Raw genomic sequence first — 13,086 nt, forward strand, 5'->3', positions numbered from 1 at the left:
GCTGGGAGACTAACGCAGGAAGAACCTGTGGCCAATTTGCCACCCAGTGGGGGGGGGGGAGGTATCCACCAGGCACATCCTAATCATATTCCAACCATAACAGCATCCCCCGGCTGCTCCCCAGACACGACACCCTCCTCTCTTTTAGCTGTTTCTTCTCCTAGTTACTTCCATGTGTCTCCCCCACGCTGCTTTCTCCTTTTTTTTTTTTTTTGGTTTGGCTTCCTTTGCATAGTTACCAAGCGGCTCTCAGTTACCACTCAGGGTGTGGCCATGCTTCCTGCTTCCACACCCACCAGCTTCTCTGCCTGAGTCTGCCACCATCTTCGGTTGTGGTGAAATTCCACGTTTTACATTTTACTGACTATAAACATTGTTCATCCATGCTGCTTGCACTGCAGTCTTGGTTCGCTCTTCCTGGAGTAACTGTTCCTCTCTTAGATGCTTGGCCTTCCTGGTTATCTCCAAGCTCTGGTGTGGTCTCCTACGCAGGGCGCCACACACACCTCCATGGCGTCCTTACGTTGAAACTGGTGGATTCTCCTGGGCTGGATTTGGTTTCCCTGGTTCTGTGTTTTTCCTGGCTGTTGCCACTGCTTAGCTAGAGCACACCCTCTAGCTTCCTCAGAAAGGAGGGGGAACCTGGGATTCTGCATGTCTAAAAAGATCCTATTCCTCTCACACATTTAGTTGGTAATTTGACTAGGTACATACTTCTAGGCTAAAAATTATTTATCTTCTGACTTTGAAGGCCTTGTCCTTTTTGTCTATTAGCTTGTAGCATTATGATCACCAAGTCCAATGCCATTTGGGTCCCTTGTTCTTTATGTTGACATGTTTATTCATTCTGGAAGCTGGAGACCTTCTGTTTAACCAAAGAGCTGTGATATTCCGAGGTGCGTATAATCTTCATCCCCAGTGCCAGACTCTGTACTCTGAAAATGTCTTTGGTTCTTGGGAAATGTTCTTTTCTCCTTTCCTGAAACTCCTAGTAGAGGCTGGAGTTCCTGAACTGAGCCTCTGATCTTTTTGTCCTGCCCTCTAGTTTTCCCAAGCTATCTCCCAACCCCTCTCTTGTGTTGTCTTTGCTCTCATTTTATTTTATTATTTTAAAAACATTTTTACTGATTTCAGAGAGGGAGAGGGAGAGAGAAACATTAATGATGAGGGAATCACTGATCACCTGCCTCCTGCACATCCCCTACTGGGGATTGAGCCCACAACCCAGGGCATGTGCCCTGACCAAATTGAACCGTGACCTCCTGGTTCCTAGGTCAACACTCAACCACTGAACCACACCAGCTGGGCTTCTTTGCTCTCATTTTAAATGTCCAAGAGCCATCTCTTTCCTAAATGCTTCTTTTTATAGCAACAGGTGCTTCTATCATAAACGCACAGTCACTCGTCCTCTGAGGAGAATGTGAGTTTTCTTGCTCCTTGCCTCATCTCTTTCTGGGGAGTTCTGCTTTTCCTTTGTGTTTGAGACACTCTCTGTCTTCTATTGAGTTTCCTCAGAGGCTTAGGGACCCCTGGCTGAGTTGTGTGAGGGACTAGGAAGGATGTTGGTGGCTATGCGTGGGTGAGCAGGGCTTGCTGAAGGGGATGGAGAGGGCAGGAGTCCTGTCACTTCACGGGGGACCCCCAACATCAGAACCTATAGCTTTGCTCTGCTGGGCTATTCTGTGGCCCAGAGAGGACCCTTACAGGCTCTGGCCTCGGGGTTAGAGGCACGTGGGGCTGGCAGCCGGGCTCCCACAACCTCCCCTTCAGGAAGGCCCCTCCCTCCGGCCCAGAACCACCCAGGCTTGACCTCACCAGGCAGCAGGGCCACCGTCCTCTGCTGGGAGGTAGGGTGGAGTGGGGGGTGCCCCCAGCCCAGCCATTCCTTACACACTGGCCTTCAGCCTAGCTTGGTGCCGTCCCAGGAGGTGCCCACATCTGGAAACCTATGCCTTTCCCAAGTTCCTCAGCACAAACTAGCCGCACCCTGTCTGTGAGCCCTTGAACCGAGCTTCCTGTGCTGCAAAGTCAGGTATCAGTTGGCCATCTTTTCCTCCTTTTCCAAGTCTGCTGTGGCTGCTCAGCTGTCATGGCCCCCTCGCCCATTCTTTGTCACTCCTTTACAGTCATTTTAGTGGCATTTCAGGGAAGGATGGAGATAAATGAGCACTTTGTCAGGCTTAACTGGACGTTACTTAGTTAAGTTTATACAAACCAAATATTGGAACTAAGTCCAAATAGCTGTACTAATATTTCCAAGATGGAAGTAGGTGTCCTTGGACCCCAGATGGCAGGAGAGGCAGAGCGAGGGCTCCCCATGGGCCCCACCCTATGTAGTGGGCTCAGAGTGGCTCCAGGCTTGGACACCGAGGGGCCCAAAGCACACAATCCCTCTGTTCCCTAAGGCAGGTCTGTCAACCCTCACAGGACCAGCTTTTACCCAGGGGGAATTTGGAGCATCCAAGGCTGTTGGTGCCAGCACAGCCCCTGGGTCAGGGTGCAATAGGCTGTGAGCTGTGTACCCCAGGGCCTTTCTCCCCTTCACCTGGACCCAGGACATGTGCCTCCTCTCCTCCTACTCCTCCCTGCCCAGACAAACAAGTGGGTGTGTGACGTCTAAAGGCTTTTGCCTCTGAGAAATTGCTGAGCATGTTCTGGGGAAGAATAATTTAGGAAACATTCAGTAAGTCTCCAGGGCAACCCTGGCAAGAGTAAGGTCAGAGGCTCAATGGTGTCCAGGGTCTGGTCAGGAGGCATCAAAGGGGGCGCTGGAGCTGCTCCTGGCTCCTCATTTCCATGGTGATCCGAGGGTAGTGGTGAGAGGTGGTGCGGGTGGGCAAGCCGGGCCAGGGCTCCCCCATGGACGGCATGGGTAGCTGGAGGCCACAGCCAGTGGAGCTAGCAGGGGCTGGAGTGGACGGGAACCGTGGGTCCCGGTGAGGAAGCGCGTCTCCTCTCCATCCTCCTCTGCACTAGCATGGCGGTGGCAGCTCAGATGTTCCACAAGCATGTGTGCAGCAAGCTGAATGCACACCTGCTGCAACATGTGGTCAATGGGCTGCGTTTCTCGATGTTCTCATTGGAAGTAACAAGGAGGCGGGAGGAAAAGACAGTCTGCACATGGAGCAGGGCTGCGGGTAGGAATGGGTGGAGGGGAGGCTGGCAGAGACCAGGCCTGGGAGAGGCGCCAGACTCTATGATGGCCTGTGCCAGCAAAGCAGGATCCCACCTGGTGGTGAGGGCCGAGGAGGCCATACAGCCAGGAGCAAGAGGTCCCAGCTTTGCGCCTTGTTTGTCATGGGGGAGGGTCAGTGTATTCAACAAAATTTAGGCATGGAAGATAAATCCGAGGGAGGGAGACAAGATCATTCTCTCCCGGAGAGGCCAACACTTGGCCTCTGCTCTAAGATGACATGGGGGGCTCAGTGTGTGGGGGGCTGTCAGGAAGGCTGGACCCTCCATGTAGGGGTGAGGGAGGGGAGCCTGGCTGGGTCGGTCTGAGCAGGGACCAGGGAGAAGTTGCAGGGCCAAAGGACAAGGTGAAGCTGCAGGGGGACATGAGGAGTGGGGATGGGCAGCAGATGAACATGGAGCCCACTGCGATGCCACCACCTCTGCCTAGGGCAGGGTTCCCAACCAGGGACACTAGGTGCTGCCTAGGACATCTGTGGCCATTAGAACTGGGACTGGGGAGCTCCTGGCATTGACTAGGATGGGGCGCGGATGCTGCCCCACAGAGAACGATGAGCCTAAGTGTCCACAGTCAGGGGTGCAGGGGACAGTTCAGGGGAGGAACACACAACCCTGCTCTAGAAGCCACATTTGCCCCTAACCCTATCTAGCCCAAGCCACCCTTCCCTCAAAACAAACTCTCTGAGGCTCAGGGGAGCAACCCCCTCAGTGGAGATGAGGGACAGGGGCAGACGACCATGTGTTGTGGGCACTGGGCCAGGAGAGAAAGGTACAGGCAATGGTGAGAGTCTAGTCTTGGGATTTGAAATGTCAGTCCCCCAATCAACCTCTACAGAGAAAGCCCCTCTATGACTTTAACAAAAGCGGGGGGGGGGGGGGGGGGGGGAATCTGTCTTATTTAACATATTGAAAGCTTTAAAGGAAATGATACCCTTGGGGACACGACTTAATTTGTTATTCAATCCCTCTGTCGGAATATTACAGCTCCCCAGGTCGGAAGCAGAGGAGGCTGAGGCGAGAGAGGAACGCTCCAGAAAGGAACAGAGCGTGACAAGCGAGCCAAGCGCCCTCTACTGAGGGCTGGCTGGGCTCGGGGAGTGAGAGGGGGCAGCAGGCAGGGAGAGGGCCTGTGGGGAAGCTTCCTCTGCACACAGAAGGTTCCAGCTAAGGGAAGCATAGCTGGCGGCGCCCCAGTCCTCTAATCCCATCCATTTCTGGATGTGCGCTTAATTATTGGCAGTCTGCTCTGCTGACCAATTAGACTGAGCCACAATCCATTAGCCGTTATGCAAATGCTGCATTGGGCTCTGTTCAGCAAGCTCACCCTGCTGGGAGGGATCAGGAGCTCCACAGATGGGCCTCACTGAGAGAAGTTGCTTTTCGTGAGAACACACAGGAGAGCGGGAATCAAAAGGACAGACAACAAAAGAAATCAGCAAAGAGAGACTCACCTTCAGGTGGGCTGTCAGGAACAGATGTGAAAGCATTCTGGGCTGATGGAACCTTCTCAAAGTCAGAGGCCAAGGGGTGGGAAAACATGTGGGTGAAGCTAAGACTGCCCAAGATTCTGGATTCACAGACAAATGCACTGAAAACTAGAACAGCCCCATCGGGGAAGAAAGTTCTGGACCGGGCAGAGTTTAAAGGGTGCTTCTGCAGAGTGTGGGAGTGCCACCGACCGGGCAAAGCCAGAGGAAGGAACTGTCCGAACGCCCCCACCTCTTCAGTGGTCCGTCTCTGGGGCCAACTGTCCATCAGTGGGGACAAAAGAAGCCAGAAGTGACCAAGAGGCTACAATTGGAAACCTCACCCGAGGCCCAGATCCACCCGCTGCCTGTTCTGGTGTGGCCCCCCAGCTAAGAAAGTTGTTTCCATCTTTAACTGTTAAAAAATAATAATACTTTGTGACATGTGAGAGTGATATAAAATTCCAAATCAGTCCACAAATAAAGTTTTATTGGGGCACACCACATTCATTGTTTATGCAAAGTCTACTGTCTGTCGTGGCTTTCGCAGTGAGAACTTGCTGAACATTCCTTGGGCACCAAAACTGAGTCCATTGGAACTCTGTCTGAGTAGCTCAGAGCCCTGAAAGCCTTGACGTTTCTCGGAGAAGAGAGGAAAATGGGACCGCCGCTTCCGGGGCTACAAGGTGATACCAAGAGCACAGTGCTCACTGCTATCTCCCTCCTGGCAGGAAGTCGATTTCTTCCTCTTCCCGGACCTGCCACCCATGTCCCCATGGTTATGGTGCTGAGGGCAAGAGGGTGCAGCCACTTCACCCTCTCCTCCCCCACTGGATGCCAGGCCCGAGGTTGGGCAGCCACCACGCTGTCATAAAAAGCATGGGCCAGGAGTTAGAGGGTCAAAGGAGGGGGCTCCCTGAGATGGAATGAGGGTGGCAAAGGATGTGCCTGGGAGGACGGGTCTCCCAGTGACTCCAAGACCGTGAATCTGAGCAGCACATTATTGGAAAAGCCAAAATGAGCAATCAAAACATGAAATGGCAGGGATACGGACCAAGTACTGGACCCGAGCCCCACGGCTACAGCATGGTACCTGCCATCGTTCGGAGCCAAGAAGGAGCCCGACAGCCCCAACACAGAGACATAGGGCTCACCTAAGGTCACAGGCAGACGAGGAAGAGGGACAGTGTGTGCTGTCCCAGAGAGGAACCAGATGGCTGGAGGGTCAAAGGGTCAGCCTCCCAGGAGCTGGTGGACAAGGAGCAGGAGGGAAACTGAGTCTAACAACACAGACACCGCCTGCTACGAGGCCTGCAAACTCGAAAAGGTCAGGGCCTGAGAAACACTCTGACTGAGAAGCAGCAAGATACGGAAGAAGACGAGGAGGAGAGGAAAGAAAAAGAGGGAGAGAGGGAGGGGACAGGCTGCAGCTACCTGCCAGCAGGGTCTGGCCGGGGTGGGGGTCACTTACGTTCACCAGCAGAGCCAGGCACAGGGCAGTTCCTTGGCAACTCACCTGCGGAGGAGCTTTGCCTTGAGTGAGGCCCGGGAGGTGCTCCAGGTGCTGAGCTCAGGGCTGCTCAGGGCCGTGGGCCTGGTGTGGTCAAGCACCGTGAGGTCCTTGCCTTGTTTCCACAGCTCATAGCGCTCTGGCTGCAGGATACGCACAAAGACATCCATGGAGATCTTGACCATGTCCTTCCGGCACGTGCACTGCGGGAGGCAGGAGAGACCCTCTGAGCCCGAGGGCGAGCCACCCCACACTAGGCCTTCTATCATGAGACAGGATAGAAGGTGAAGGTGAGGCCACTGAATGTCCTTTTCCAAGCTGTACCCCCCCAGCCCTCCCCAAATAGGAGCCTCTGGTCCAACACCTGGCACATGGTACCAAGGTGGCCTGGAGCAGACACTGCCCTGAACAGGAGGGTCCCTGTGTCCACAGCAAAGGGGCAAACACCTGTGATGAGGACAGGCTCAAACACAGTCCCTCTTATGCTCTGAACACGACCCCCTGCAACAATCCACATGTTCTCAGAGCCTCTTCCTTCATGTTATAGTGTTGTGGTAGCCCCAGGGCTGGGCATGTGCAGGAGGCATCACACCACAGGTATCCTGGGGACATTTGACACCTGGGGGCGTTAGAGGCCAGAGAAGCCAGCCAAAAATCCCAGAATCTGGACTCCAACAGGGAGCCCTGTCAGCGAGAGGAACCCAGGTGGTCCTGGCCTCCCGGTTACCTGTGCATGAGGCCAAGATCAGATGGGGACCATCCTATTGTGAGAGGGAGGAAGAAACAGAGGGGACTTCTGATCTAGGGCAGGGCTGGCAACCTCCATAAAGGACCAAGCAATCATCTTTTCAGCTTTGTGAGCCATGTGGTCCCTGTTACAACCTCTCAACTCTGCACAGTAGCTGGGAACCATCATAGGTACTACAGAAATGGCATGGCTGCGTTTATAAAACTTTATTTACAAAAAGAGGCAGGGGCCAGATTTGGCACAGGCTACAGTTTGCTGGCTTCTGGTCTAGGCTCCCAAGGATACAGCAGCCCCTGGAATGGGTGACAGACTCTGGAAGAGGGGTCTCCACAGGGATGGCTGAAGCTGTGTGGAAGTTTGGGAAAAGGGTGCGGAGAATGAGGGGATCTCAAGGGTGACCTTGACCCTGGGGTGCCGCACTTGTCTTTCCCTAAAGTAGGCACAGTCCTTGCCTTCTTCTGGGGACACGCCTGTCCTGAGAATGGGTGACAGGATGTCTCGGGGCAGCTGCCCCTCAGGGACACTTGCACTGCAGCCCCTGAAAGCTGGGAACTCTCCTGGCCACTCTATAAACAGGCTCAGGAGAAGCCCATTTCCAACCGTTGCTAAAAACCCACCTCCATTTTAAATGCACATCTCTCCCTCCTTTTACAACCTTCTTGCTGTCACTGCCACTTTCTCAATGGAAAAGAAGGCAACAGAAAGGAAAACACTTAATTAAATGAGGCAATTATGTATCCTGCCCTGTCAAGTCCTTCAAACTCCCCTCAATTTTCTCTGGAAACAGTAAAGTATTTATGACCCCAAATCTGAGGCTGCAAAAAATGTCCGGGGCACTTCCTGCAGCCCCAGCGGCCCCTCCCCTCCCCACTCCCAGCCTGGATGTGGAGCTTGGACTCGGAGCAGCACTGACACAATGCAGACAGGGAGGGAATATTTATGGCCAAGAGATTCTCAGTAAACTCAATTCATTTAATGAAAATCTGCAGAACACAGAAAGGCTGGTGGTGTAATTTGGCTGTGGAGTGGTGAGACCACAGATGGTGCCCGGGTTTCAGAATCCTGGCCGGGCCGTGGCCTCCCCTGTGTCACCATCAACAGCAGCTTAAAGGATTTATATCGAGCAGCTCTGCAATTGCTTTCCTTTAAGTAATTGAAAAAAGCACCTGCGTGCACCCATGGAGGGGGACACATAGATGCAAGCCAGGGAGCCAACTGCTTGGCTTCCTCGCCCAACCAAGATGAAGCCAATGGAGACAGCCTCTCTCGAGGCTCTGTGCAGGTTCTGGGTGGGGTGGGTTTGTCATGGGTTAGGGGCAGTGACTTGAGGAACATGGGCACCTGTGAGGAAGGAGTAGGAAGAAGGCAGGGTCCTGTGGGCCCCACGGGAAGGAAGTGACAGCCCACTGGATTCAGGACTCAGAGATAGTCGCCTCTGTGGACTGAGCAACTGAGCTCAGGCACTGCAGACCCTTTACTGTTTCAGCCTGACAGGTTGGGTAAGAAAGTTGCTAAGGTAACATCTTAATAGGAACTTTCAGGGGCTGAACATGCCAGACCCCACAACAGCACCCCAACCTGGCCCTCTTCTGTTTTGGGGTCACGTGCATAGTGGAACATTACTTGCAGCTGTTTCACTTGGGGCCCAGAAGCAGCACAGAGTGCCTCCACCCTGCAGGGCCTGTCCTGGAAAGGGGCTGGGAGCAGGCAGGAGGCAGAGGCTGGTGGCCAAGTCCTTAGGGCAACCTCAGAGCAGTGCCCAGGGAAGGAACCGAGTTTGAGAGTAAATCACACTATTGTTTTCCCCATCGATTGTCCCCCTCCAGCTGCGCTCCCAAACCTTCTGGAAAACGGGTGTTTTCATAAGGGTCTGCTGGACTGACTAAAGCTGACAGCTTCTGCTGCTTTCATTCCAGCTCCTCCACTTGGCGGTCCCCTGTCAGCACCGCAACAGAGACAGGCTCCTCCAAGGGTTTGGCCATGTCATTAGTTTCTGATAAAGAAATGGAGCACCAATCGGGGTGGGGGGGGGAGGTCTGAGGGGTTGTCTGCATGCCCCAGGGCCTTCTGTACCATCACGGAGGCATAAAGCACTCAGACACCAGAACCATGAGAGGCAGGGGCTCCCGCTCTGAGAGCCACTAAGTAATGAGGACTCTGAGCGGCCAGTCCTGCTCAAATCAGCCAGGGCCCAGAGGCTGGTGGTTCCATTAGTTCTGAGTGGGACATCTGGGGACAGATAATGGAGTAAAGGTAAGAGACAGGGACATGAGGGGTGGGGTAGGGGATGCGGAGTTCATGGCCTGGGTCCCACTGATGGTCTGCTCTGAGACAAGCTGCTTTTTCACTGGGTCCCCTCCCAGGCCTACCTGCCTGCCTGTCCAGAGGGTGTGCCTGTCCACCAAGGGCTTGGACCCCCATCTGCTCACCCCATCCCAAGATCCTGGGCCCAGCAACTGTGGCCCCTCCCCGTTCACCAGTGATGCCATCAGAGTGAAGAGGCATGATTGGGCTGGGGCTGGGTGGGCACCCCCAACACTCATGAGCAGAAACTGGCTCAGATGGTGCCTAACATCAAGAGAGGGCTGACAGCCTGCAAAGTGTGCCTCAAAGAGCCCTTGACAGCGCCACCGTTCCAGGAGCTAGCTGCCTGCAACGGTTTAATTAATCAGCAGAATGAGTTCAATGACGCTCCCTGAATACAGGAGGAACAAGTGCTGTTTCAAGTGACAGCCGAGAGAAGGCACAGCTCCACCCCCTGCACCGCCCCCCAGAGGAAAAGGGCAGGATGGCTTGGCCACCATTGCCCCATGCAGCCCCAGCAAGGCCAGGCTGCTGGAAACAGCAGACACCAGCTGCCAACCAGACAGAGGCGGAGGTGCAGCTCTGACAAGCCCTGAACAAAATGAGGACCACAGTTCCCTTCAGCAACTCGTCCCTCACCTCCCCCTCCTAGGGATCTTGCCCAAAGAAGTGAAAAATCCAGACAAAGCGTTCTCTGTTTCATTACTGAGATACACACACACACACACACACACACACACACACACACACACACACGAAAAACCAACCATGCTGTTCAACAATTGTGGACAGATTGGATAAATGATAAATCCGCCCAATGGCGCCATTTAAATAACAGAAACGTTCTTAGGATGGATCTGTTATCTGAGGAAATACAAAATACACAGTCAAGAATACAGTAAAGCCCCAATTAAGAGCAAAAATCTTTAGAAAAAGCCAAGAACATTCATCAAACACCAACCATGGTTCTTTTGTTTGTGGAGTCAAAAAAAATTTGTGCTATTTATTTTTCTAAATCTCTTTATTGAGCAGGTAAATGACTTAAGTCAGAGTGCGCAAATTCGGGAACGTGGGCAAATCTGGCCTGCCACCTGTTTTTGTAAATACAGTTTTTTTGGCACATTGCCCTACTTACGGTCGCATTGGTGCTGCTGTGGCAGAGCTGAGCAATTACTCGAAGACCGCATAGGCTGCCATCTCCAAATATTCACTAAATATTTATGGAAAGTTTGTCCAGCCTTGATTTAAGTCATAAAATGATTTTTAAAGAGTAACTTGAGGACCTTGGTGGTGAGCTTGCCACATGCCAACTTTGGTGAACTGTGAAAGCGACCACAGATGTGTGCTATGTGCTGAACTGTGTCCCCCCAATTCCTCTGTTGAAGCCCTGAACCCCAATGTGACACTATCTGAAGACAGGGCCATTAGGAGGTAAATAAGGTTAAATGTGGTCATAGGGTGGGGTCCTGATCCTATAGGACTGGTGTCCTTTTAAGAAAAGGAAGAAACCTCAAATCTCTCTCAGGCCCCTCACCCCTCAACCTGTGAGGACACAGTGAGAAGCTGGCCATCTGTAAACCAGGAAGTCCTCACCAGAACCCGAGGGCACTGGCACTCTGATCTCAGTGTCCAGAACTGAGACCACAACCTCCAGAACTGTGAGAAATAAATGCTGCTGTTTAAGCCGCCCAGTCCATATTTTGTTGACCGAGCTGACCGAGATGGGTGTCCTATGACTGTCCCATTTTTTACTGAGCCTGGTGGGCTGCACACTCCCACTACCTGCTTCCAGAATCCAACTCGCAACATGTGCCAGGAGCACTTAGAGCCTAGTGCCCGGGGCCTGCCCTCAGGCTCCACCTCTAGGTCACCTGCCCCCCCACCTGCAACCTGAGCTGGCCACTCAGGGTAAGGAAAACCCCCCCACCCCCACCCCACCCCAGAATCCAATGAGACCTCAGTGGGCCTGGGCCAGCTGCACTTCACCCACACCGGGTCCCAGACCCAGCCTCAAACAGGACCTGGAGGCCCAATGGGACCTGGAGGCACAGTTCCCCCTCCTAACAGAGCCAGCTCTTAACCCAAGCCACAGATTTCACACAGTCTGCCTGGGACTGCCCCAGGATTTTTTGTGTTAATGAACTCAGACACTATAAATAAAGGAACACAGTATCGAGGTCTTCAAAACACATCAGGAATGAAAAGGTCAGGCCCCTGGTCATCCAGTTAACTAAGAAGTGTTGTGCCAGGGCCTACAGCAGCAGGTAAAAAACAGACAGCCTTCGAGATGGGGTCGTCTTGTTCTATCTTTTGGGTGGTGGATGTGTGGGTGGGGTCCCTCTTACCACTGAAGCAGTTCCAATATGCTACACCTACAAGCAGTAACATTTGTGTGCTGCTAAGGGAAATGTCTAAGATGAGGTCCGAGTTACAGGTATGGCTTCCCTGACAACAGAGCATCCTGTCAAACTTCCTGAGCCTTCAGAACAGTCGGACTCGGAGTGGAAGCATATGCTAAGGGCCTTTAATTTCCTAAGGTTTTACATGTTTTTTTTTTAAAAAAGGCAATGATCTTAGATTCTACAAGCCCAGAGCAAAATGGTTTCCGACTTTTAGCTCAAATCAAGTCCCATCTCCCACATCTGAACTATTGTACACTCTGAACTAATAAGGCTGAATTGATGCAGTTTCACGACACAATGCTGGGCCCTGCCCTGCAGTAGCTTACAGCAGAATTGCAGAGAAGTACACACAGGTGAGGAGACAGGAATGTGGGTACAGAGAAGGGCTACATCCACTCAGGATCCACTTGACCCTCCCCTTGGTTGCCAGGAAGGAGCACCTACTATGTGCTCTTCTAGCTCTGCCACTCCAGTTATTGGTGTTCTTGCCAAGAGGAGGCCCTGTGGGAGGGTCCCTTCTCTTACCTCCTTGCCCATCCTGAAACTATGCCTCATAGACTCACCAGAGTCCCTTAGAACCCTGTGTGCATGTGCCCAGCTCCAGGTCTGCAGGAAGGGGGAGCAGAGAGAGAAGAGGGAGGAGATGGGGGGACAAGACAAGCAGAGAGGGGAGGGGAGGAAAGGGGGTGGGAAGGAAGGCAACAGGGAGGTGGAAGAGAGGGGACAGATGGGGACAGGGAGGGTTTGCCAAGGCTGGAGCCTCACCTTGCAGAAGCTCAGCCACCAGGGCTCAGGTCTTTCCCCATAAAGGGTGTCCCCAACAGAGCCTCCTGTCACAGAAACACTGGCCTATGTGAACCCAATGGCTCAAACCTGTCACCGACTCATACAAAAGGCCGGGGGTCTTGAGAGCTCCAGCCAGAGGCTCAACAAGATGCACACTTGTCACTTCCAAATGACAAATGAAAAGAGTTACAACTATCAAGTCTAGGGGCCCTGGGCCTAATGTGAGCACCGAGCCAAGAGCAGGGAGGCTGTCGCTCTGCGTCAGAAGACTGACACATCAAACAGCCCGACGCTCATGCGAGGGTCTCCCAGGACCTGCTGCTAAGTTGGAGGAAAATGAGAAAACAGAGTAGGGCGGAGGTTTGCCCCCGGTTATCAGAGCAGGGCCCCGAGCAGAGACAAATAGATTTCTTCTTTCCAAAGCATGAAGAACAGAAATTGGAATGTCGTCTGGATCAGAGCTGGTGGCCCGTGGGGCCCAGTAGCGCTCAGCTGGAGCTGTCTCAGCCGCAGAGAGCGGAGGGTAGAGGGCGGAGGGCAGGCTCAGTGGGCCTGTGGCACCTGGGCTCCCCATGTTTACTACACATGGCAGGGCACCTCCCAGAGTGATCGGCCACCAGCACAAACTCTGACTGCTGCTGGGGACCCAATGCAGGATTACAACCAAGGACGGGCCAC

The 13,086-nt window shown here is 53.3% G+C and overlaps 1 protein-coding gene across 1 annotated transcript in view; it reads right to left on the bottom strand.

The window, feature by feature from the left end:
- The window catches only part of KDM4B (lysine demethylase 4B), a 132,256-nt gene that overhangs the window by 26,142 nt on the left and 93,028 nt on the right, over window positions 1-13,086 (bottom strand). The window contains exon 11 of the mRNA XM_054717483.1: window positions 6,175-6,371. Coding sequence (XP_054573458.1) covers window positions 6,175-6,371 — 197 coding nt within the window. The remainder of the gene's footprint in view (window positions 1-6,174; window positions 6,372-13,086) is intronic.

Source organism: Eptesicus fuscus, chromosome 6, assembly GCF_027574615.1.
Source record: "Eptesicus fuscus isolate TK198812 chromosome 6, DD_ASM_mEF_20220401, whole genome shotgun sequence".
Taxonomy (NCBI): Eukaryota; Metazoa; Chordata; class Mammalia; order Chiroptera; family Vespertilionidae; genus Eptesicus; species Eptesicus fuscus.